This window comes from Syngnathus scovelli, chromosome 17 (assembly GCF_024217435.2).
Source record: "Syngnathus scovelli strain Florida chromosome 17, RoL_Ssco_1.2, whole genome shotgun sequence".
NCBI lineage: Eukaryota > Metazoa > Chordata > Actinopteri > Syngnathiformes > Syngnathidae > Syngnathus > Syngnathus scovelli.
This window is the reverse complement of record NC_090863.1, coordinates 10,947,210-10,974,418: the sequence shown is the minus strand read 5'-3', so window position 1 is coordinate 10,974,418 and position 27,209 is coordinate 10,947,210. Positions and strand designations below refer to the sequence as shown.

Here is a 27,209-nt window from a genome sequence, read left to right as displayed (position 1 = left end):
AGAGTAAAGCTATACTTTCTTGTACTTTTTCTCCCATCTCCTCCTTTCTGTTTTGATCAGATTGCAAATTGACGATGGCTGTTGGCTTCCTTCCGAGCATGGTCTCCGACTGCCTGCTCCCAATGAGTCTAAACTCCTTTGGGAGAGCTCTGCATCTTCCTACACTCTGTCTCCCTCTTTCTCAGTCATCTCCTGCTCCCTCTCTCCCGTCTTTATTGCTTTTAATCTTTTCCCCCTTTAATCCCCCTCCTGCATTCTCACTCTCTCTCTTTCGCTCTCTCTCTCTTCCTCCTTTCTCACGCTCCCTTATCATATTCAGGCTATGTTGGCAGTTTACTTGACACAATAAATCCATCCTGATGTCTCTATATTCACATCGTACAAGAAATAAATTATTTTTGTCTTATCTTATTATTGTTTTCAGCGAACCTACTACCTTGTGATTATTTCCACTGGGCAAGCTTGGTGTTATCCCCTGCAGCCTTTGCAGAAGATGCTGTTTGCCACTTGTTCATTGAAGCAGAAGATCAGTGAGATGCATGTTTGCATGAGAGTTTTTTTGGATTGAATTGGCCTCCTGTCAGGAACAAAATTGTTATAATGCCAGAGCTAAACCGCATTAACTCTAGTAATGTTAACAAGCAAACATGACATAATGTTAACAAGCAAACATGACACAAAAAAAATCTTGTTCACGTAATAAACATTAGGTATGATGTTTGTATTTATCTATTCTCAGTTGGAATCAATATTTCAAAGACTTGAATCTGAAAGAATCAATTTGCAAAGTATTATCGTCCTTGATAGTAAACTAAAAGTGGCTTCTATGAGACGAGAATTTTTAAAATGATAATTATCATTCATTATAATCCAAAATGTGTGAGATCCAAAATTCAAATGAAACTTGTGAATGGAGTTTACTTTTATTTTTGGTATTCATTTACCCAGATTTTGATCCAGCAGAATGCAAAATGGTCTGAAGCCTTTTTGATATATAAAAATGTTGAATACAACTGAAGGTAGACAATAACAAAACAGTTGTTGGCATTATCATCTAAACTGTTAATTTAGTTTTAATCTGTGTATCATGTATCTTTTATGATGCTGTTTCCCAAGTGGTGTCTCTGTCTCTTTTCTTTGGTCAATTTTGGAAAAAATAAAAAAAATATTTTAACGCCCTTGAGTGTGGTCAAGGTATGTAATCAAAGCCGTTGTAATGCCAAATGGACACTAGAGGGAGACAAAATCAAATTTATGAGGAAAGGCGCCGAGTGGAACTGAGGCTTGTAGGAAGTTATTTTCATAAAATAACCGTTTGACTGTCCGTCTGCCAGCCAGCCCTCCTTGCTCTCTGCCCGCCACCCCCCTTCACCCTTGCCTAGCCAACCCCGCCCCCTCCCTATCTGGCTAAGCTATGGTGCCATTAGAATTGTTCTTGACCACAGATGGTCTATTGTTCTCTGACAGTGGGGTCTGAACATGCATGGCCCTCCCAACTCTGGATCACAATAATAATAATAAACAGTAAACAAAAACAAATATTCATGCAATATAATATAGACACAATTAAATGCAGAGAAGATTTAAAAAAAATGCAATTGGATTGTAAAATTAAACAGTAATCGTGATTGTACTGTAGGTCAATGTGCAATTGTGATGCACCAAGTTGGAAAAATTGGCACGTAAATTTGTATGTATGTATGTATTTATTTATTCTAAGTACGTTTTTTTCATGTGTGTTTATTATTTTACAAGTTTTAAAATACTAACATTTTGCAATGATTTCAAAATATACTCTTGAGCCACTAGAGGGTGCTTGAAAAGCACAGAAGGCAACATATTGACGCCTCTGTCCTTATGAAGTATAGCGACCACAGTTTGGTTAGCTTTTTTTTATTTTATTTTTTTTTTTAAATTTGGATAGTGCATTTAATATAATGGAGCTTCTTCAGTCGATTTAAGAAACGTGGTAAACCTTGGGCTGATTGCCAACCAATAACAGCACGCAGAAAAACAGTTCAGAGTTTGGCAACATGTCAAGATCAAAACAAATGTGTTAATAGTAAAACAGCCAGATTTTAAGCCTATTAAGATTTTTCATTTGTGGAAATCCACATGTAAATCTGACTATTGATTTAAAAAAAACACATTTGAAATTTCCAAGGTATGTAGACTAAATGGGCTGGTAAGAAATACAAAAAAGCAATTAAAAAGAAGTATATGAATACAACCTCGCTCCCCACTCTTGCTTCGTAAAAGATCTAGTGATCTTTCTCTATGTACCATTTAGTTTCAGTTAAATCCCGGGCCACTCCACCTGTCAGACACTTTCACTGCATTTTCAAGGGTTGTTCATTTTCACACTGAAACTTGGACTGGTTATGGTAGTACTGAATTTACCATTTTAGTACATACAAGGAAGGAACAGCGGGTGGGTCTGTTAATATTAACAGGCATTTAAGACAGAAAAGGGAGAATAAAATGGCTGAATTAACAAGCATCTTAAGTGCATAAGCAATCAGGACAGGAGAGGATAGAAACAAGGACAGACGTTAAAAAGGCGGGGCTGGGGTTAAAAAAGTGAAGGGAAAGGACAACTGAGAAAAGACACAACCTCAACATACATCACAGATCAAAAATTACCTGACAGATTGTGGAGACACACAGATTTAAGTTTGTTTAATTAAGAAAAATAGAGGCATATTGTTTAGCCCCGAGGGCAGACTCATACGGTAGAGAAGCTACGCCAGAGGAGACGGACGGGGGTGGGGTCACATCTCCAGCCACTAGTGGAGCTAGATGGGCCAGTGGGGGCGAGGGGGTCGGTTGGACTGTTCCTCATGCAGGGATTATGCAGCTCAATCAGACTCTGGCAGATTATGTCTGACCGAAACAGACTCGACATGAGAATGAGATTAACAGCTATTTTCAAAATCATTTTCTTGGGTGAAAACAATCAGCTTTGTGATTAAGGCATCAAATGGCTCACAGATGTAAAAGCGATGATTTAAGAAGATAATTCTTGCCATACAAATCCTCAGAGATCCATTCGTTTCAATATGTTTGGAAGGTTTTGTGGTAATTAGTCTGATTTTACTAATCCAAAAAACTTTAATAGAGAGCTTCCATAAACCAATTAGAGGCTTTGAAATGTGTTACCCCTTGGACACAATTATGTCCTTTAATCCCAGCGAAATTAATAATAAATACATAGACATCAGTAGTTGAACCACAAAAGGGAATGACCAAAATTATTTTACAGACCTGTTTAACTTCTGAAGAATCAACAGTTTGAAACAATACCATAGAAATGTTGCAGTTTCAAATGTTGGCTGGTTATTGTCATTACATTTCACGATACTCCTGCACATAATTTGTATTATTTTCAAAATGAGAATTGATCATTGTTCATTGTTGTTGACATAAAAAAAAAAGAGCAACTATCCATTCCAAGGTCAAACTCTTTATTAACTGTGGTGACTTTTTAAAAGTAACATTTTCTATCCATTTCGTCCTGTTGCGGTATCTGACTACAATAAAAAACATTTATTTAATCAACGTTAATGTATATTTTTAAAAACAAAAACTTACTCGAAACTCGATTAATAAGTGGTCATGTTCAGGCAAGACCAAATATTTTTGCTGCTACGAAAATAAATCCGCTTGACATAAATATTGGAAAGCGTAAAGATGCTTGAATTGATTTTTTTCTTATTACTGTTACATTACTATTAATAAAACATTAATTTGTGAACTCCACAGGTATTTCACAAAGCTCTTTCCCATTTAATAATGATATTACAAACAGGCCACGTCAATCCTATACTGCTTGGCCATGACCAACACTTGTTAACAATAGTGAAAATAGGATTAGGCCTGTTAATTCATGTTATTATGGTGAAATTGTATTAACCTCCATGCAATTTAAAAGTCTTTACTTGTTGCTGTTGCAGGCTAGCTGATAGAAAGAAGTGCGGACTGGAGGCAATGCTGGGATGATGACTGACACCCTGAATGTGCATTCCGCTTGATTTGCTCTCTGCTTCAATTCACTGATGGTAGTCCTTTCATCCCATTAGCTCCAAATTCCTATAACTAGGTCTGTAAATGCACGGGCCCCCATATCAAGGCCGATCCCTGCTGGGAGGGCATATGGGCTGCTTTGTTGTCAGGAAGGGAGTGTGTGTGGAGGGTCCACCAATCGCTGCCCTCGCCTGGGGAGTTAAACAAATTGATTGGCAGGCTAGTGGCGGCCAGTTCCAGAAACTGTGGTCCCCATTCATCCCAACACTGAGCTCAGAAAGCTCTATGGTGAGCCATCTGAAAGGATGGGTCTGAGGCCACTCCAAGGAGTCATATAGGCGGGCGGCGGTGGGAGTAAGTCACATATGATCATTAAACAAGTCACAAGTCATACCATCTTGTTCTTGCAGTCAAAAAGTCAGTTTAGACTTTATAAAAGGTAAATGCCACCTCAGAGTAATATAGTGCATGGATAAAACGAGCAGGAAAATTTGGTTCATCCATATTGTTTTAAAGAGTGACAAAACACCATCATTGAACGGTTGTCATCTAAGGACCTTGATAATCATCGCTTTGTGTCATCTGCATAGTCATAATAGCCAAACATTGGTCTTCTGAATCATTTGACCTAAAGGCAACATATACAGACTGAACAGAAGGGTCCATGGACTGACCCTTGGGGGACCTCACATGTCATGGCCATTCAACCAGATTCAAAACTCTCAATGGCTACAAAATAATGCAAGTAGGACCAAAAGCATTTTAGAACTGTTCCATGTAGTCCTTTCAGTGATGAGGTCAGAATCCTGATTGGAACTTACTCAAAATGTTTGAGTTCAAGAATGACCTTGACCAGCTTGACTTGGCTGACGTGGAATGTAGGGTGGACGCGAAGGGACAAAGCCAAAGGGATTGAGGCAGGCAAAGGTGGACCGCTGCAGGACTGATGTTAAGTCAAGTCAAGTCAAGTCAAGTCAAGTCAAGTCAAGTCAAGTTTATTTGTAGCGCCTTAAATCACAAGCAGTCTCAAAGGGCTTCACATAGACAAAAATTGAAAGTCAAGTCAAGTCAAGTCAAGTCAAGTCAAGTCAAGTCAAGTCAAGTCAAGTTTATTTGTAGCGCCTTAAATCACAAGCAGTCTCAAAGGGCTTCACATAGACAAAAATTGAAAGTCAAGTCAAGTCAAGTCAAGTCAAGTCAAGTCAAGTCAAGTCAAGTCAAGTCAAGTCAAGTCAAGTCAAGTTTATTTGTAGTGCCCTAAATCACAAGCAGTCTCAAAGGGCTTCACATAGACAAAAATTGACAATTATTTTCAAAGCGTCCCCTGATCTTAAGCTCCCAAAAGGGCAAGGAAAAACTCAAAAAACCTCTACCAGGGGAAAATGAGAAACCTTGAGGAGGGACCACAGATGGAAGGATCCCCCTTTCAGGATCACTAGGTTGCAATGGATGCAGAGAGGGCACAAATAATACATAATATGAAAATCAATGAAAAAGTGGATGTCCAATTATTATTATTATTAGGTCTTATTATTATTTCTTTTATCCTTAGCTATGTCAAACACAGTTCAACGCAGCTTTTCATTGAAGTACAGCGAGGTTTGATTACAACATAGTCACATAGCTTGGGTCAATGTGCCTGTGCCAAGGTGAATGGCTCATTGCCCATACACATCAAACGCACCAGCAAATAGCAATGGCTGGCCAGTCATCCAGCAGGAGATCAACAAATGAACAACTACCAGTAGCTGGCCTAACATGCCACACAAAAAGTGATATTAGCATTGCAGATGCATCATCACATGCAACGTGGTGGTCAATGTTTGTTTTTTCCCGGCATGAGGGTCAGTCATGCTTCAGACAATTTGCAGCATTCACACTCATGAATATTTTTTTTCTGAACCTGACTGAAACTATTTTCCTTTCTATGTCCCTTTTAAAAAAAAAAAAGTTGTCTTTGACTCTTGTCAGGTTTCTAACCTGAATGAAGGTTGGTGTTACAGAGGGCTTTGTTGCCTATGCCGCATTGAAAAGACTCTGGACTCTTTCCAGAGGCGAGAGAAAAGCCCATTCACACAAAGGTTTTTTTTTTCCTTTAGTCAAATATGATTTCTACTTGCAAAACACAGTTGATGGACTTCGGGGTGAATGAAGTCTAACTCAAAACTGTGGGAGGTTTGGAGGAAGGGGGGGCACAAAGACCCCCCCCCCCCCACACACACACACACACAACAGACATGGATTTCTTCAGTGATGTTGCTTCTAGATACAAGCTAACTTTGAAGAATGACAATTCTAGAAAATGTAGTTGAGTTAAAATAATAAAAATTCAAAAATATAACTATATTTTTTCGCCACATCCTATGCACGACATAAGACAAAGGCAGTAAGTTGTAAAATGACTTGTTTTGAAGAGGAACTGTAATTTGGGACATGGATCGACATACCATGTTATTAAATTGAAGTTATGACTATCTTGAAGAGTATAATAACATAACTGCACAATAAAATCTGTGAGAGTTTTGCACATTTATTCAGAAGAATATTAGCTGTTATTTAATTACCTAAATGTTACAATTACCTTCATTCCCCATTGGGAATTACTTTTTTTTTTTAAGTCTTATACTATCTGTGTTTGTTATAATGCAAAAAATAAAAATAAAAGCTCCAGACTTAGGACAATTTGCAAAAGATTAATTAGTCCTTGTCGAGTTTACACAACTTTTATTTGACAATTGCCAGACTAAGTGTGGGAGCTCTCTGAGAAAAGATAAACAAAATACAGGTGGATTAACAGCTTTCAAGGGCTTCTTTATCTAGCACAAATGTTTGACTGCTGTTCAACATGCTTATGTAACTTGGCTGGCTTCCTCAAGGGCTCCAAAAGAACTGCTAAAAAGACCTGTGCAAAACATTTCTATCAGTGATTGATGAATCATTCAAACAGAAGTAGCCCGTGTGTGCAAACATATTTACATCTAATAGATGAAAGATCAGAAATGACACTGCATGATCTTGATTGCCCTCTCGCCAATGATTTTGAAGAAAGAAAAACTATTTGTATTCATTGTAAACAATTTTGTCAGACTAGTGAAAGCTGCCTTCTACTTGTATTTAAACAACCAGTGCATCCATTACATTTGATACCAACAAAGTGGATACTGTGTTACAGCAAACAGACAAATGACTTTATTAGGTTTTATCAGCATTTTCATACCAGCACAGAGCGAGTTAATGATTAACATGCATGTACCTATTGATTTCTAAAACACATGGTAAACAGATGATTTTGGGTTGTCACTTGATTTTTTTATGAGGCTGCAAGATCCTGGTTAACCAATATTAGTTTGGGCGACACAATATCACGTGCGCTGATTATATATACAATACTTTCTTGATATTTGGATGGATGGATTATACAAAAAAATAAAACAGTCACAACCCAGACTAAACTGTTATTCTATAAATTCAGTTCAAATGTGTAATGGTAAAAGCTAACTCCACGTGATGGACACAAAAAATGATATATTTGATATCTTGACCTCGATATTACGTTGCTTGCCTAGCACAGCCGCATGACACACAATATGATAAATATATATGCTTAACAACTCCAACTCATTTAAATAATTATATTTCTTGGCTTAAAACCGCAACGTGCAACCAAGGTAATGATCACTGCCAATAATTGCAGTTAATGCTTCCAAGATCCGAATATATATTTCTTATAAGGTGTAGAAAGACAAGCAGGTGCAGTGATTTAACCATAGTATATCTTTTGCTCTCCCCCACAGTATTATGCTGGACCTTTGTGTCCTAATGGTGGGCCTCTCAGTACTAGAGTGCAAACAAATATATACATCCACAGTGACAACATTACGCTTACAACAATAGCACATTTATTCAATAATCACTCCCCTTCTTTCCTTTTGCCGAGTTTAAATGGAAAACTTCAATTTTTTTGTAGTTGACTCGAGTGGCTCTTTCTTAAGTGTATTACGAGTAAACATGGACATCCCCGGAAGATCTGGCCACTAATCATCCTTGTGAGGACAATGTAGCTTTACTAATAGGTGCTATATTCAAAGAAGTGGTCAGTCTCTTTGGGGCCTCAGCACAAGGGTTCATGATGGCAAGGGCTTATAGTTGGGTGTGAATGGTGTCTTATTATTATACAACACAATTGCCATGTCTGAGACAAAACAGCAGGCACATTTTTGTTTTAAGAACTGCTAACTCGGGTGATGAACACAATGAAGCAGGTGAGTAATATGAAGAAGATGACTCGTGTATCTCTAATAAAAAACAATATCAAATAATTGGCACAAAAAAATGACACATTTAATCAATACGTTGTTGTCAATTGTGTTTAAAAAGAAATTATTGTTTTACAAAAATCAGATTATGTTAACAATCTGAGTATTAAAAAATCTGATTTTTAATCTTATATAGAGAACACTTTCACAGCTAATACAATTAATTTCAAACTTTTTTTGGCATTGTAATGCATCTATTATATCTCAGTGTAAGACTATATTCAATGTGTATTTTTTTTTTTTAAAGAAGAGAGTAATGAGTGTTGACACAATGGCGGTAAAACGTGCCAGGAATCCACCTGTGCCCTCGTGATAGGCAGGTTAAAGTCTGTCCGGCTTTTAGATGCTTAATCAACACCTCACGAGATGTTGTTACTGCATTAGTGCTATCAGAAAAGTTTTTTTTTTTGCTCACATGTAGCATTCTCGCCACTATTGATTTTTTTGTTAATGTGCAACTGCTGGTTCAGCACAAAGTCAACAATGAAGTTCTTTATCCAATCAGCATTTACCAACAACATCAGGAATGTGTACATGTTATTAAAAAATAAAAATCCTTTAATAATTTTAGTAATCCCTAAACATGGCTTTGAATTATTATTAGGAATAAATTTCATGCACAGTATTTTAATTGAGATAAAGTAATGACTCAATTACTTCATAAAAACTTGCTTGTATGGTGGAACCATTCTAAGATTATTTTGAAGCAGTCATTTATACCTGTGTGGTCATTGCCAGTTCTCAAAAAAAAAAAGAAGTAACAAAACAGCATCCATCCATTTTCTCTGCTGGCCAACTACATCAGTCCTAATGGTCATTACAACTCCATCGACGTGACTGCAGGCATATTGAAATGGACTAAATCGGATGTTATGGTGTTGACCTCGACTGCCCTGACCTTCACCTGCTTCTCTGACCACATGCTTTAAACAGCCCATTCACAGTGGTGGTCAGGGGTCCCTGAAGAAAGGGCGGCACGGTCTTTGACAATGCAAGACCATGGGCCATGAGAAAGGACTGGGCTAGCGAGGTCAAAGGAGTCTTTTTTTCGATGCGACAAGTAAGCACAAAACCACACAAAAATGCCTATTGTCTGAGTGGACCATCAATAAATGAAGGAAAACACACAAATGTGTTCCAGAAACATCCGGCAACGCCTCCATAATCAACATCTAATCTGAACCATGTCTGAATTTAATTCATTCTTGCCTACTGACTTGATGATATTGATTGATCAATATTTTACAGTTTATGCTTTTATAGATAAAATTCTACATAAGCACCTGCTGCCTCTGAGTTTACAATATCTACACAAATAAACTGCTTGACTGCATGCTGTCTTTTTAAAAAGCGAGAAATCAGAAGTGCAGACTGCAGACTCTGCTTCCATCCAGGCGGGTTAAACAATAAACACTTCACTTAATGACGTTGCTTTAATTTATGCAAATATAATAGAGTCAAACCTTGGTGTTTGCTTGCTTTGTGGTATATTGTGTACGTATTTAGATCCAAAAGACCCCAGGAGAAAACACCAGAAAGCACCACTGGTACAAAGCAACGTTAGCAGCACTTGATCCATAGGAAATTACAAACATACACACAGATGCATGCACGAGAACACGCACACACACACAAAAACACTCTCACACACAATTTTTAATTAATTTCTGTTACTTGTTAAGAGTTGAAGTTTGACCAGGTGCAGATTGTGCAAAACCCAGCTCATCTCAACTAGCTTTTCACACAACCAATGAATATTCATACTACTATGTCCACCCTTCTTCATTAAGACTTTAATTTGTTGCCTCAGCCACTTACATCTAAATATATTCATGTGTGCGTGCGTGGGCGTGCAGTCGTGCATGCACACACACACACACACGCACGCACTTCATGTTTCGGGTTCTAATCAGAACGGAAGGAGTTATATTCATCACTCTAGGTTCCAATGTATTTCTATGAAGGGAAAAATTTGTGATGCAGCTACAGATTAGAATATAAAAAATATATATATTATTGAAAAATAATGCTGGCGGACAACATTTATCTTATAATTAAGGCACCACTTTTGCTCTAAAGTCTTTTAATGGTTCAGTATTTTAATTCACTAAATCAAATCTACTTTGAGCTTTGTTGTAAATCTTTATCATATCAATCGAAACTTCCAGTCAACACTGGCGTGACACTGTAATCCTTGTCCTTGTGATGAAGTGAGAAAAGAGCAAAGGTCACAGCTGGGGTTCCTGTTGAATCTCTTGGTGAGGAAACTGAGACTTGCACTGACCAGGTCAGCTGAGTTAAGACATAATCTGCTAGCCTGATATTGACTTGGAGATAATTGCCTGTGTCTTTAATGAGCTTAGCTGTCATGACTAAATCTGGGGGTCGTCGGTAAAGATCACCCCTTTGTCAATATGGGAGCTCACAGCGCAGAAAGCCCTATCAGATGCACAGAAGCCAGACTATTAATCAGACCAGATTATGTCTTTGTTGTTAAAAGAGAGTCTTAAAATCTCAACAAAAGGATCAATCACAATCGGCAAAGACAAACGCTTCTCCGCTGCATGGGAGTCTCTTCAGAATGTGACCTCAGACACCTGCACCGAGCTGCCCATCGCTCCTGTGTGTCACAGATGTGTCTCACTTTATTGAAAAAGAAAAAATCCATCCATCCATCCATCCATCCATCCATCCATCCATCCATCCATCCATCCATCCATCCATCCATCCATCCATCCATCCATCCATCCATCCATCCATCCATCCATCCATCCATCCATCCATCCATCCATCCATCCATCCATCCATCCACCCATCCATCCATCTACTGTTCTACGAGCATCCTAAACGACTAACCACTATCATTTCACTCAACCAGTTATCCAAACTGAGTTAGCAATACCCGTTGGGCCTCTTATTGTTCATCAATTACTACCTCCCTGCTCATGTCCATCCATCTATCACCGCATCCATCGGAGCTTTGCAAGTCCACTTTGTGCTGTGCAGTCCAGCAGTCAAGGAGAAGTCACGAAGCCTGACAGGGATCATGCTAGAGGGCAGCCACCCACTGAAAAGCTACCTGCCTTCACGCACATGGTGAAAAACACAGCGTGACCCCTTTGGACCACAGACTATTTACCCCACCCCTCCCTCCGCCTTCATGCACAACACCAGTCATGGGTAAGCTCATACTGGGCCAGTCCACACGCACTCCTCCAACATGACCTGACCATGTGGATTCAGGCCACCTCCAGCCAAGCCCCAGCCAGCCTATTCATCCCTTCCTCCGTCTCCCTCTCTGACCCCAACACCCACACCACCTCCTCAGCCTCCTCATCCAAGGGTAAACCGAGAGGGTCCAAGCTCATAGATCACTGCTGACACATCAGTAATTGAGCTCGGATAGATAAGGGCCAGCGGTCCAGGCCTCGGGGTCTTGACACGGCTGAAAAGCCAAGAACAAACATTGTGTGTCACCGCATAACCTGTTTGACTCGGCTGCCACTGGTCTACATGCTTCCCTTGTTACTCTTGAAGAGTTTGATCTTTGGTCTGAGTTGAAGGCCAGAGCCACCTGTCGTTTCTTCGCTGCTGAAATTTCAGTGAGAGAGCTATATATTTCCTGTACGACTATATATTTTTTTGCTTGAGATGTTGTGAGAACCTGAAAGTTAATTGTTAATTTTAAGAAATTTTATTGTATGTTAAATTGGAAATATTATTTTGATTTAAATTTGTTTTTCCATGTCATTTTGAAATGTTATACTACAATCTAATATATCAATATGCTGACCTCACTTAAAAATTTATCCAAATTGTGATCTCTTTTTCTCGGAGGCTTTTTGACCAAAAACACGAGTAAACATTAAAGTACGCACAAATCTATCGCTTGTGAACACACACTATTTACAAATAAGTTAGAATGAACATGCCCAGAACCTTATGAGCATGTTTCCCATCAGTATCATAGGTTAGTGAGGTCTCAAAGAAAACCAGTTTACAAAAAAAAAAAAAAAACAGGACACGTTGTTAGCAGGACATACAAGTGTGATAAATTTTCGTTGCTCTTTTGTCAGTGAATACGTCTGGGCCCATATGCTAGAATACAAAGCAATGTGAAAGCAGCATTTAAAAAGCCAGGCCTACCGCATTAAAGCCTATAACAATCTGCGTTCATGGTAAGTTATCACTCTCAATTAATCACCACCCACAATAGGATTTCTGATGTGCTCAAGCACTCTGAAAGCTGCGGGTCAGGCTGAGGGCAGACCCCATTTTCCTTCTCCTCACCCTTTGTCACATTTTGCATCCACTGCCAACTGAAGTGCCTTCACATTTTTCTTTTTCCCCTTCTCTGTGTGAAGAAGAATCGCATAGACCTAAACAAACACTGTGACATGGCTGTAGATGTGAAGATGTGCTCTTTATGTTTACGCGGAGGAGATGACTGGCTAGCTTCACGGCTGACGGCCTTTGCTCCCCGATCGAGCCCCTCCCTTGTCATTCCTCTGCTTGTGTTATCCTATGAATAGTATTGTATTGTAAGAGTGCTCCCCATTCCACGACTGCTCAATAGGTTAGATTCAGTTACACGCTTTTGCTTGAAAGTGTACCCCTCCCATCGCTTTGGACTCCATGGTTCCCTTGGTTGACCTGTTTAGAAGCTGCCGTGGAAATGTCATGTCGCCCCTCCCACGGGGTGGACCCAACATTCACTTTGATAGGTAACAAAAAATGACTTGGGAACCAAACCAATGTGATGAACTGGCAATTTAGAGTAGAGTGTTCCTGAGATTTTTTTTTACCAATGAGAGGTGATCATACCCAAGTGATGGTGAATACATTTGTTTTATTTGTAATATGTTATTTTTAGAGCTTCACCATTTTCAAATAAAAATTATGTACAGCTGTTTACTTATAATGATACTTATTTTGTATGCAACTGTCATGTCAGAAGAGAAAAGAAATGTTTCTTTCCTCCCTTTGTGGAAGACAAACAGAAGGAATGCCAAAAAGGCTTGACAGTGGTGGGAGGAGATAATATCACATTCTTCTTGTTGGAGTTTATTTAGAAGCAGAGAAGCAGAAGCAAAATGATGAACTCCCTGCTTTTGTATGACTGCATCAAGAAGCGTTGGGATTCCCCACTGTGTAGGAGGGCTTTTCCACAACAAAAACTGAAAGAAATTGTTTGCTTTGAAACTCTCTCAAATCTCCGGACACGGAAAAGAAGGAACTGACTTCAGAAAAGACTTCTTTTTGACACACCTCCTTCAGTCTCCCACTATGTTGAAGTAGGACAAGCCTATATAATCAATTAGCTGCTCTCCCTTCACGTGGCTGTCAATTATCCCACCAGCAATCGGGATATGACTTGTATTTGTTGAACCTATAGCTTTTCAACTTTTTTTTACTACATAACTAGCAACCACTAACTTAATAATAGAATTTGTAATTGATGTCCATCCAACTGTGTCACAAATAGATGGATGGGCAGCCATCTTAGCGCTAAGGTACTTCAAAATAAAAGCTAAAGGCACTTCAAAATAATCTAAATAAATTAAAATTATAATGAGGGTCCAATAACAACTCTATGTAAGATCCACTCAAAGTCAACTAAAGTTCAAAGTACCAAGTGCTCCTATTGCACAATGTTACATGTGGGCATAAAATGAAATAAAATAATAATAATAATTAATAATAATGATAATAATAAATAATAATAATAATAATAATATATATATATATATAAAAATAAAAATAATTTAAAAAAAAATATATATATATATATATATATATATATATATATATATATATATATATATATATATATATATATATATATATATTAATATATATATATATATATGGTACAAACTGAAAGTCTCAGCAAAACTCAAGAACCTTTGAACGTACAAATGGTAAAAAGCAGCAATAATACTTTGTATATGCTTTATAAAGGACTTTGTGTGTCTTTCAAGCTGCTCTTACACAAGCGTGGGTCGCCATGGAAACCGCCTGGTATATTTTACAGCCTGTTGACGCAGCTCAGGAGGGTTTCCTACTCAGTGTCTGCCACTTCTTTTACAGACATATTCTATTGGTCTGTAAGAACAACACCTAACGTGATGGTGAAGCGGCTTGCTGTAAGTTAATTGTTTTTTATTGGAGAGTGGCTAAAAAGCATGACTGGTTGTAGAGAGTTTCCTGCAGAGTTTGATTGCCCCATGGTTAATCACGGTCCTTGTGGCTGGATTATTTCCCAGTCACTACTGGCCACCAGCCACTTGTGGAAGCTTGAAGTTGTCTGAAAGATGGACTGCAGAAAAAAAGGCTATTTTGTTGTGCCTTGAAATGATTTTACTTGGACATTTTACTTTAGGGTTTTCCATGCATGCATGGTGAAAACGTAAACGTCAGTCTTTTGTTATCTGTCTGATGTAAACATCTGCTTGAGAGTGGTCTTTCGTTTGGACTGAATGTATAAACGAAAAAAATATGAAAAACAAACAGGGTGGAGGAAATAACCAACCATCCAACCTTCATCCTCTTGAGGGTCATGGATGAGCTGGATTCTATCTCAGCTAATATATTAACTTGGGGGAGGAGGGTTCTTCTCATCCCACCCCCCCAGATCTACGCCCCTGCCGATAGGTTTAATTAATAGTTTGATACTTGGAGCATAAACGCACGCACACGCACGCCGAATTTTTTTTCATGTTGTTCTAAATGGTTGCCTATCGTCTTTCATATTAAAACACACCACCAAACGGTATTTAGCAGTTTGCCATTCCACCGGAGTAGGCTATACTATATTCAGCATGCAGGCTTTTGTTTTTGATTGATTTGACGGGCGCATAATGCTGACTTTCTCCATCCCATCGGCAGACTAAAACGGCCTTTTTGTGCCACTTGACTCCCTCGCACACACACTGTTGCATTTGTCTTGCAAATCCATCCCCGCTGCGCTGCGCTGAGACGAGGAAAAGAGAGCAGCCGGACATGAGTGAAGTTCAAGCCAGCGTACAAGCAGTTCCTTACTGGCTGCTTTTGTCGATAGCGAAACGGAAAGCTGGTGAAAAATGATGCCTGCTTTTACTCATTTGAATCCTGGCAACGATAGAAGACGTCGAGGGGGTGATGGAGGGTTAAAAAAAAAAAAAATCGTTCCTCTTGAGCCCAAAGTCAGAATTGTAGTGGACAAAAGAGCCCTAAATGAGTGTCCCCTTATGCACCAGTGTAACTGAAATTACCATATGAGCGATTTATCACTTTTTTTGGTTGAAATTTATTTTATTTTATTTATTTATTCCTAATAAGAAACATTATGCCTAACACTAAATTGCGCACGAGATTCTCTGCAAAATAAGACAATGCGCAAAGACATTATTTCTGCTCATGGCCCACTTTTTACAATATTTATTCCTTTATTTTCTGCCTGATTTATTCTTTCAAATCAATCCAGTCTACTTCATTTCCATATCTTTTCATGTGGACTTCTTTTGTGAATAGACTGTAATATTTCATGATGGGGCACGCGAAAGCTGTGCACAATGCCTCTCATATCCACCGGGCTTTCAGGAGTAACAAAGATCATAGCAAGACGTCTTTATGGCTAATTCAGTCAAAAGCGTTTCTCCCGCCCACTTGCGTGGAGGTCAATCCACCGTGTTCCGTTCGGTGTAGGGGGGCTGGAAGGGGATCTGGTTGGCTGCTTTCAAAAGCCAGTGCCCGGCCCCATGCTTGTGTTTTTCGTCCCCTCCTCGCCCGGAATGAGCTCGCTGTTATGTTCAATAAGGCAGGCACGACGACCGCGTGATAACGAGAACTATTTATCTTTTTAATACGCAGACCTCCCAACACAACTACTGCCATGCGTGCACCACGTTCATGGATTAAAATAAAGCACTCCTTGCGCACGTCATGCGTGTTTGACTTGCAACACAATTTGTCACAGAACGGCGTGAAAACAAAACTTATCGGGAATCCACTCTGTTTTCAAGGATAAAATAAAATACCCCCCCCTCCTCACACACACACACACTCAACTCTGGACCCACCCAAGTCGTTTATGCGTGCGCAAACCTACACAGATGTTCTGTTTTGCCCATTATGTTCTCTCATTAAAATGCGTGGACAATCTTACATGTGTGCATGCCTCCAAATAATTTATTATTCTATTATAATTAACACCCGCCGATGTCATTTGTAATTGCTAGGGCGTGATGTTCCCGTGCGTCCTGGCCACTTGTTGGCGCGTCAAGTTGGAGCCATTGAAGTAAAATATTCCAAAAAGAACACGCGCAGTATTTCAAAGGCTTCAGAGAAACTAAAAGACCAGTGCCTTAGCACCATATGCTTAATGGTCACAGTCGTCGGGCTATTATGAGGGCAAAACGTAGCCCTTTAAAAGTTGGAAAGGTTCCTTTATTTGCGTTAGATGAAGCACTTGCGCACCTATTTGCCATTGACTCACTCCCTTTCTCTTTCTTTTGGAAGGCTGGAGCGGCCACCGTCGTCGCCTATTTCACTCCCGCATAAGCTTTTCATCACCCGGCTTTGTTCTTGGTGAAAGTAATGCCTCGAATCAAAGAGGTGACAATATTTTCTATCAGCTTGAAGACCCTGGACAAGAGCCCTCGAGCTTTGGCAAAAATCAGAGCCGGTCATTCATCCTGTCACTGCGCACCTGTGCTCCCGCATTCAAAGTATACAAAACTGTCCCTATTAACATTAATTATTCACAAACAACACAAAGGCTGAAATAGAGTAGGTTGAAGACTGTTTATGGCTCCAATATGTTTTATTCCTCTGAAGATGTGCCCAAAGCTGTCTTGCTCGCAACTCTTTCAGTCTTGAGTAGCTCTACAGTTTGGATTTGACAATTGCGGCATCTGCTAAATGTTGCGGATGGAAAATATGACAAAAAAAAGAGAGTTAAATCCCTGTATAGTGAATGATCAAGGCTGGAGACAATGGCACAGGATGGGGACAGCCGTATGGTTGCGGGGGCACCAAAGGAGACAGTTTGCTCTCTTGTGCCGAGAGCGCCAGGTGATGGCAAGAAAACGCCGTTTGGAGAAGGAGAGAATGCAGCAAATCCTCCTCCTTTCTCTCCTTGAGACACATAAATTTAATTGTCTTATCGAGGAGCGGCGAAAAGACCTTGCTGTTAATTGGCTGGGACGCACAAAACAAACGCAAAGGCGTGTTTAGTCTGGCTCTTCTGCGCTGCATGCGCTTTCAGCCTGGTGTCACGTCATTGAAACCATGTTTTATTCTTGCAAAACGTCAAGCTTTACAGTTGCCATATTGTGTCCTGCACAAAGGCTAATGGAACATTAAAGACGTGGAAAACGGTGCCAACCCGTCTCGAAGACGCTTTGCTTGTTTTTAGGCAGCTGCTCTCCGCGGACTCGGGCGCAAAGACATGGAAAAAAAAGTTTCAACTACCAGGTGCATCCTCCAAGAACACGGCAGAGATCCGCTTCAGTGGGGTTAGCGCTCATAAAGATGTAATTGAAATTGAAAGGTCAAGTCGAGAAGAAAAGAGCACGCAGCAAGCGAAGATGATGCTCTCAACCTCCCCTCGCGTCTCACCTCCCCCTCCCTTACTCTCTCCCTTGTCTTTTGGTCGGCTGCAGCCCACTACAAAGCTTTTGGCCATAAAGATTTAAGATGACGCCTTGACACGGGGCTGGAAACAAAAACAGAATGCCTTATACTCAATCTGCAGCAGCATTTTGTAACTCCTCCTATCTCCCTGCAGCCTGCAACTTTTAAGAGGATTAAATAGCATTCGAGCCCAAAGCTGTTATAATTTCCATCCGTTAAACATATTTGAGAAAAGCTTCACTCCTCCAATGGGTTTAAATGTAGTTTACACCTAACAGCCACTTGCAATTTATTTAGCGGTGGAATTTGTATCTGCTGGAGCGTGCTTAGCTCAAAGATAGTCAAGGGAAAAATAAAAGTTAAGAATTACATATTGTCGTTCAAAGTTTAAAAAAAATTTTTTATCGCTGTATATGCAAATTGGTACACTGTGATTTGAGTCGTTTGAAGAGAGCTGAATACTATAAAAAAATTAAATGAAAAAAAAATACTATCAAATGATAAATATTGGGATACTTGGTTCAGAAAATTAATGGATGACAACCTAAAATTGTTTCACTTGAATTGAATGAAAATGTGAACATCTCTTTAAATAAATAAATAAATAAATAAATAAATAAATAAATAAATAAATAAATAAATAAATAAATAAATAAATACGCGTTTCCCTATAACAGGCTACATGTTATATAGCTTTCTATATATTTCCGATGAAGCTACTTTTTTTTTAAATTTGATTTTTCACCATTTTTTTTTTTTTTTATGCTGAAATTAAACAGTCAATCGTCTGTGCGCCCCACCAATACATTACTCGCCCCCAGGCCATGAGATTTGTTTCAACAGTTGATTCTCTGAGCAGCTTACGAAAGCTTTCTCCTCTCGCTGAATAAGCCTGCAAAACTAAATGCAGCGGCGGGCCTTTCTCAAAGAAATGGCTGCCTGGCATGCCCCTGTCCATAAAGGAAATAAAACCTGTCAGACGCGGTTAAATGGTCCTTTAACGCTTTGCCAAACCCACAGCCGAAACGACAAGATAGCCGAAAGTATTTCTGAGCTCGTTCCGCTTGGCTGCGAGTCGATCAAAAGATGTTAGAGGCGCTCTGCAAAATTGCGAGGAAATACAAAGCAACGACTGTTTTGAACACCGCACGAGTGCCTCGCAGGCCCCCCTGCCAAATAAATGAAGTTGCCCAGCATTGACTCGCTAACATCTGATTTACTAATGTCTGTAATCGGATTACATGCTCCCGCTGTTAAACTCACTGAAAATCTCATATCAAGGGCGCAATCCGCATAAAACTCAAAATATATTACACCCATAATACTGCATGGATACAAATACTATGCAAAATTGGTAAAATATTGGCACTGTTAAATGCATACTACATGTCTAATGTCACTAAAAAGAAAGCGATGAGCAACCTGATGCTTACTTAACATTCCAATAGGTCATCAAACAGGCGCGTTTTCATTTGCCTTGCATAAAGTAAATCAACCAACAAGTTTCATATCATGTGATGTGGCGTTTGAGACTTAAATTTTGATGCCTCTAAAGCTGTCCGGTCAGCACCTGGCAGCAGTGAACAGCTTCCCACCCTGCTGTTGCGCGCCCAAGTGCACAGATTTTGCGGGTATACCGTCCGTGCTCCCCATTCGCACCTCATAAATCAAAATACTGGGCAATACTCCCGACTTTTAGTTCAATTAATACTGATATTATTAGGTCTGGTATGCAATGAAGCGATAATTTGAGGATTTCATTTGTCTCTTTGCAGCTCTCACCTCCGCTTTGGAATACATGGTTGTTTTTATTATGGGTGGACCCCGTCTATGATCTTTTTGACATTCTAAAGCTTTCAGACAAATAATTTGGTTCTGAATTTATTTTGTTTGCACAGTAGGTATAGTTCTGCTGCATGATGCACCGTTGTATTTGCTGGTCAATCAACAAAAACAAGACGCGTGGCTTGGTCATTGTTTTTATTTATTTTTAAATTGGGTAGAAAAATAATTTGCCATCAGTATAAAAAATAAATATCCCATTTTTTTGCAATTAAATTACAACATATATTAGTACAAATATTAAATACATGATTGCCAGTAGCTTGAATTAAAATAAAATACAAAAATGTATGTACAATGTACGTTATAGTTTTTACAATTCATCATCAGAATCACATAAATTATCCACTTCATGGTCTCCTCGCAAAATATTTTGTTTTGTCATATTAGGCCACCAAGCTGAAAGGAGGTTCGTTCTCTATATCCGTGAGGACCGATTTGTTGTGCAGTTTTCGGGGGTCTTCCGGGGTCCACACCTTGGCTGTGCGGATAATATTCTGGTCCCGAAGTTGCTTCTCATCTGTCCAGGATAAAGAATGACCAGCCAGAGGGGGTAGACCAAAGTCGGGGTCACTCGGGGAGGGAGACCCTAGGAGGAAAAAAATTAAGACAGTGTTAACCATAATCAGCTAGGTGCGTTCATTTCAAGAGGAATCTTAAATATATAAGCATACTGAAATATGTTTATTATATTGGCGCTTGTTTAACAGGAAAACTTCTACTTACTTGTTCCTCTGTGGCAAATAATGATTTTCTTAGGTTGCACATGCGCGTCGCTTCCAGAGCTCCGGATGGGCAGGTCTGACTGCACCAGCTCAGCTAAGAAGTTGATGTAACCGATGGCCAAACGCAGTGTGTCCACTTTCGAAAGTCTCTTCTCGTAAGGCAAGGTGGGGATGTGTGAGCGCAGCCCCTCGAATGCGTCATTAATTGACTGCATTCTCCGCCTCTCCCGAATGTTGGCCGCCTGCCTGAGCTGCTGCATCTCCATGTCTGACCTCATCCTCCGCCGCCTTTTCAGCAGGGGCCCACCGTGAGGGGACAGTTCCGGGATACTGTCTGCGCAGCTGAAGGAGAGTGTGGACGAGGAAGAGGAGAAAGAAAGGTTGCCCATGTCGTACTCGCCATCAGGACCGTGGCCGATTCTATTGCCGCCCTCCTTGCTGTAATAGTCTTGAAAATGACTGGTGAAAAAATCGACGTCATCGTCCAAGAAGTCATTATCCAAGTTTCCGTCCCTCGAGGAATGATCGGTGAAAAAGTCATCATCGTTGAAATACGGCGGGGAGGAGAAAGAGTCAAGTGCTGAGAAGGGGTCCAACACGCCGTCCATCTTTGCTGTTTGTCCACTTGCTGCCGAAACAATGGCACTTTGTTCTGTCTTTTATTGACTCGGTGCTCCGTGGTCGCCTCTCACGTCACCACTTAACTTTTCGATGGAGATCAGGCGCGCACGCGAGGTGCCTTTATAGCGACATCCGCAGTCGCGTGCCGCTCGCTCAAAGCGCCAACCAATCAGAGTTCTGTCCGCGAATCGCACCTCGTGATAATCCACTGCAAGACCACGCCCACTCCCCCCCTACTGTGGCTCAACATGCTCCAGTCAGCCAACAAAATTGCTGTCAAGTGGCCTCGTGCACAGAATTTGAATTACATTAATACACAATTCAAATTTTCTCTTTTAGTTCAATCGTGAAAGAGCAAATTTGTATTTTGTTGATACATGGATATGGATGGATGAATAGACGGACCGACAAACTGACAGATATAGATGGATTGATCAAGATAGACAAACCGACAAACTGACATATATAGATGGATAGATGTGATAGACAAAATAGACAAATAGATAGGACACATGAAAATAAAGTGGATGGCATTGTTTCGCTTTCTGCAGACCTACATTGATTTAAACCGCAAATCAATCAACGTATAGAATTAAAGAAAGCGCGAACACGTGCACGTGTTGCTGTATAAAGTAAAAGGTCTTCGGCCCCTGCCTGCTGAGCACATCCACCCGTGATTTCAAGAGCCCTCAGCTCACTCATTTATTTAGCAGTAAGTGGGAAGCACTGCAGTCATAAATACACGCACTAGCAGAGTGGTCGATGCGCCACTTGTGCCGGCCAGTGAGGTTTTGATTGGGAGAACTGGTTGACAAATAAAAGCACAGTGGTGGCCCCGGGGCGCGCGCCTCCCTGACACTTCGCGCAACAAATTAATGCTCCCCGGTATACCGAGAGGACACTGCCCACCGGTCTGGCTCTCTAAGTACTCATCTATTCAGGCTATTCAATGAAAGGAGTCACTTTGTTCTGGGGAGAAAATAGACCTTTGAAGTAGGGTGTATGTGTGTGCGCGCGCGCGCCCCACGCGTGCTATTGGTGGTGCGCCTGAAAGCCGCAACCCAAACAGCGGCCGTGGGAAGAAGGCCACTTGCGCGCTATCGCCAAATGCAACATGTCGCGTCATAGATGAGACTTGTGCTTCTGTCTTCATGATGAAGCTGTAGCTCATGCCACACAAACAGACGGACACACAATGAACACGCAACCTGGCAGGCACCAAACAGGTGCTGAACACAACCACGCCGGCCCATTTGTCATGAAGCGATCACTGACAAATTCACATTCATCTTGTAAATTCTGCCTCACATTAGTAAAATTTAAAATATGTGTGCATACTTCATGGCGCATTTGATAGTTTTGATACAACATTTATGTAAGGATATCAATATTTGGCGTATCAACATATTTCAACAATTGCACAAAACAACTACAGAACAAATTGTAAAATGTTATTTTGTTTTTTATCAATATAAGGGGTTGAATAATCGGGCTTTGTTCTGAAGTAATTTTGGATGCAAAATGCATGACAACAGCTTTCATGATTTTGACAGCACATCTGACAAGTCACTGGCTTGAATTTAATAAATAATAATAATAATAATAATAATAATAATAATAATAATAATAAGCAACTAAGCCACATTGTACAATTAAGTTCAAGATGGCTTTAATGGACTTTTCCAACATTTTCAATTGAAGCTGACAGCGGCAATTTTTTTATAGTTTTATTTTAAGCGTGAGGTGTAAACTGTTAAGGCATAATAATCCCTATCCATAATAGCATATGCATGAGGCTCAATTATTCTATACTCAATGAGCACCGACCGGATTTGATCTCATGGTGACAAGTTAAAGCACTTGTTTGCAGTAGTCTCACGTTGGGCCATTTATATGGCTGTGCGTGTGTATACAGCGCCCTTCCCTTTGCTCGCGGTAATTTGAACCGTGCAAGTTTTTAACGCGGCGTGACCGAGCGCTCCACGCACCTCATTGATGAGCGTGCTGCCATTCTGATGGAGCAGACCCGCATAAACAGAACAAGTGTTTCGGTTCCCATGCAGCCCCTCGCTCTGCAGCATGCACCAAGCAGGACGCTGCATTTAAAACCGGCCACGTCGCTGCGGGTGAGCATTTTGGGGTTACGGCGCGCACGATCACACACACATACACTGAAGAGTTAAAATTAGTCCACTAACGAGATTTTGCGCGTGTTTAGAATTGAATAACAATAACACGAACACACTGTCTATTATTACACACTAATAGTGTAGTATAATATGAAACGTTTTTGGCCTGTGCAAATTTAATTTTGTTTAAAAAACATTAAGATAATTATTTTGAAAATGCAAGTGGGCTATTCATAAAAAAGCAATTTAAAGATAGACATTATGTATGGATATAGTTACCTCCTCCAGTATTACTTTTTGTTTTTAGAATGTTTTCTTGTTTTCAAGAAAATGTGATTATTGCTAACCTGTTGATCGGATTTGCATATAGGTTATAAATTATATGACTTGATAATTTTCCTATTTTTCAAAACAATGTGTTCTTATACCTGTTGATAGTATATTTTTCAAGGGTGGGAAATGCATTGACGTGAACTCAAACGTCAACTGCATGTAATTTTTCCTAAATACATTTCGCACAGACGTTATTATACACTGTTTTATATTTATAAAAAGTAAAATAAAGTTGCATGTTTATGTGCATCCCGCGAGTCCAGAAGGAGAAGGATAGAAAAGGAAATCCAGAAAGTGAACTACAGCAGACAAACGTGTGGAATTAGATCTGCATGGCGATAATCCCACAGAGTGATTCAACAATAATCCTTCTATAATCCGGGGTTACATGGGATTATCCATCTGGGTGACTATATAACAAATTGAGGAGATTTCAACGACAGATATAGCTAAACAAGTTGATTAGATGTATCTTAAACCTTTAACTTTTGCTTTGTTTTGACTGCCATGGCTACAGGTTAATCCTGCAGTGTTTTTTTTTTAAATAACCAAAGGTGTCCTTTCTCCAGTTAGAGGAATTATTTTGTTGCCATCTGCAGAATAAGAGAGAAAAATATATAATAATAATAATAATAAAATAATAAAATAAAATAATAAATAATAAAAATAAAAATAATAATAATAAATCCAGTTTCGGTCTTGCTTTATGTTCCCCCCCTTCTCTCTTTCTCTCTCCTCCTCATTCGTGCACGCAGTCACGTGCACGCACCCACGCACACACGCTGTTTAAAGCAGGTCACAGTTAGTCTGGGCTGGAGTAAAACTGTGCTACCACACCAGGGAGGCCTGGGAAATGTGACACTTGGTGCTTGGTTATGGATAGATATACAGACAGACGCACAGATGTTGGAAAGCTAACAATTAATTATACAGACTAATATCCAGCTAAAAGTGTTTACATTTAAAACATTTATAGAGAATATGTATCAATAACTATTTTGAGTAGAGCACAGACCTCTACCAATATTGATCTTTTAATAAACATTTAATAGAACTTGGTATTTGGGCTTGCTGGTCCATGAGCTTGTTAGCAGGCGGGCGATGCCAATATAATTCGGCGTATTAGACAGTTCTAATTGTATCATATTAATTAACACACGTTAAAACGGAAAAGAGTAATGCACCTTTTACCTGTTTGTTACCTTAAAGTATCTAATGAAATATATCGTAATTGGTTATTGACATGGGATTGGTTGTTCCAAATGACTTTGCAGTTTTTCTGCATTGTTTTGTTTTACTTTTAGTTAGTGTAGACCAGCTGTGATCAAGTTTTACTTTACAAAAAGGCAGCAAAAATAAAGATACAGCGTATGTTGTCATGTTTGTACATTGAAAACAAAGTTGATATTTACAATTGCAGTGTTATACTGTAGATCCAACAATCTTGACATCATTATATATATATATATATAATTATTGTTCTTTTTGGGGGTGGCGTGTTATTTTATTAGCATGTGTTTCTCTATATAGTGTAAATCATGTCTTCATTTCAATTGTTTTGGCATTATTGTGTATGATTTTCTAATTTTTTTTATCAATCCCTTTGCAAAAAGATGGATGACAAAAAACTACGATCTTAATGACAAAACAGAGAAACCTTCCCGTTTGTCAGTTAAATATTTACAACTACCTCATTAGTGATCAGTGTCAATTTTGTGAAAATGTGTTTACTTTTTAAACAAATTGTCAGTCATGAAGAGACCAAAGTATCTGTCTTCCCCTCCTTTACACTCCAGCATGAAAGGCATAAACACCACAGCATTGACCTCTATGATAATCCAACAATGACCTATGAGGTGGGGGGGGGGGGGGGGGGTCCTTCTTGCCTTTACTGTGTACGTGAATATATGGGTGGGTTTTAGGGGTGGCAGTGGTGGCGGTAATTGACTCATCTGTTGCTGGCTCTAATTGATTTGGGCGTTAATCTGATGGATCTTGTCTAAGAGTTAGGCTAATATATGAGGAGACTGGAGAGAGTCGAACTCTGCCTTGGGGCTGTTGATGGCTGCAGGGAGGATTGGAGAAGATTAACAAGAGAGTGTCCTCATAGACAAACTGCTGTCTGATGAAATAACTAAATTCAGTCAAAGAAGAATCTAACTTATTTTAAAATTCTAATTACTGAAAGAAGGCAGGTATCAGTAACAAAAAATGTTGCACTCTAAAGATTTATTTATTACATATATGACGGAAATTTTGGTAGATGTTAGCAAGAATTGTGGAAGTTAATGCACAAGATTTGCTTTCAAGGGCAACATAAAATGAAGTGCCTAAATTTGATATCTGTGCAATATCTTTTTGTTATACGTTGAAAGTGGGTTTAAAAAAATGGCAAATCATTATATTAGCAATATTAACTATTCTAGTTGATGCTTTGTGTAGCAGTTATTCAGTCACTTGCATATTTCTTGTGATGTTTTTTTTTTTTTTAAATAAGGAAAGCCAGGGCATGCTTTAAGTATTTGTTGAGAGGTTAAGGCTACTGACCAATGAAAAACATTTGATTTATATTTCTACAAATCCATATCGGATTTGTGCGTGTAATACATGAAATCAAAATGCAGTCATCAATTATATAACAATCATAAAAAAGGAAAAACAACAAAAACGAGACTAGAAACAGACAACCTTCAGCTGACTAGTGGTAATTTCCTGCTGTACGCTTGAACTTTTATCTGTTGGTAAATTAATGCCCTCTTGTGGTGAAAAATTTGAACTGCTGGTATGTACCCCCAGCAGATGCTCAACTGTTTCTATAGGGCTCATTAATATTTTCGATAACACAGCATCCAACTATTCCAAAACTAGTTTTAAAAATAAAGCAATGAGGTAAATAGGTTAATTTTCTTAACGCATACTTAAAATATTCAGATTTGTGAAACTACAGTTACCCAGCTATAAAACAATCAATTTTTGTATAACACAACTTACCTAAACATTTTGTGGTAGGAGGAATTCTTTCAGGATCCTGCACAGTTCCATCGTCAAAACCATCTTGATGTCAGCATGAGGTCATTGAAACAGGTCCTTGTGATGTTGGGAAAGACTGAAGAAAATGACTTAAAACTAAAAAAGACTAAACTGAATGATGCAAACAATGCAAAATTGCTTCTTGTAATGTCCGATGAGCATAATGTGCATGGTCATATTCCCTAAAGCAATGTGTCATGCAGAACCAAAGCCCAGAGCAGAATCAAAATGGTCCAACCAGCACTGAGGGGAGAGAAGAACTAAATACAAACAAACTGATGCAACAACAAGGAACACCTGAACAGGACGCAAATGGTTGGAGAGAGCTGATTGGCTAACACAAGGGATAGGGAATCTGAGCACAGGTGACATATAGACTATGTCACAGGTGTCAAACTCAAGGCCCGGGGCCCAGATACGGCCCGCCACATCATTTTATGTGGCCCACGAAGACAAATTGTGCATCAAATACGTTGAAATTATATGGGCAGGAATCAGAGTAAATTTAATTTGTAAGATTTTTGAGTGTATGGTTTGACGAGACACTTTCCTGGAAACAGCATACAAAATTCTGT

General features: G+C 39.4%; 1 protein-coding gene and 1 long non-coding RNA gene across 4 annotated transcripts; one reads left to right on the top strand and one right to left on the bottom strand.

Moving 5' to 3' along the window:
* Positions 1-14,350: 14,350 nt before the first annotated feature.
* Positions 14,351-21,680, top strand: LOC125985310 (uncharacterized). 2 transcript variants are annotated; one of them, XR_007487284.1, is made up of 3 exons: positions 14,351-14,485; positions 20,556-20,686; positions 20,821-21,680. It is a non-coding gene; the product is annotated as an uncharacterized lncRNA (long non-coding RNA). The 2 variants fall into 2 exon arrangements; XR_007487283.1 differs by having other exon boundaries at positions 20,818-21,680.
* ptf1a (pancreas associated transcription factor 1a) lies at positions 19,918-27,173 on the bottom strand. 2 transcript variants are annotated; one of them, XM_049748018.1, is made up of 2 exons: positions 20,523-21,129; positions 19,918-20,385 (listed from the first exon to the last, which is right to left on the bottom strand). In XM_049748018.1, the coding sequence occupies exons 1-2, from the start codon at positions 21,127-21,129 to the stop codon at positions 20,183-20,185; spliced, it is 810 nt and encodes a 269-aa protein (XP_049603975.1). In that variant the 3' UTR covers positions 19,918-20,182. The 2 variants fall into 2 exon arrangements, 1 of the variants encoding a protein (XP_049603975.1); XR_007487282.2 differs by lacking the exon at positions 20,523-21,129 and adding an exon at positions 26,596-27,173 and having other exon boundaries at positions 20,250-20,385.
* Positions 27,174-27,209: the final 36 nt, after the last annotated feature.

Bases quoted from the DNA above. Each gene is read 5' to 3' on its own strand.
- ptf1a (XM_049748018.1), bottom strand. From the start codon at position 21,129: ATGGACGGCGTGTTGGACCCCTTCTCAGCACTTGACTCTTTCTCCTCC. The intron at 20,386-20,522 runs GTAAGTAGAAGT...TTTTCCTCCTAG, and splicing joins TATTTGCCACAGAGGAACAA to GGTCTCCCTCCCCGAGTGAC.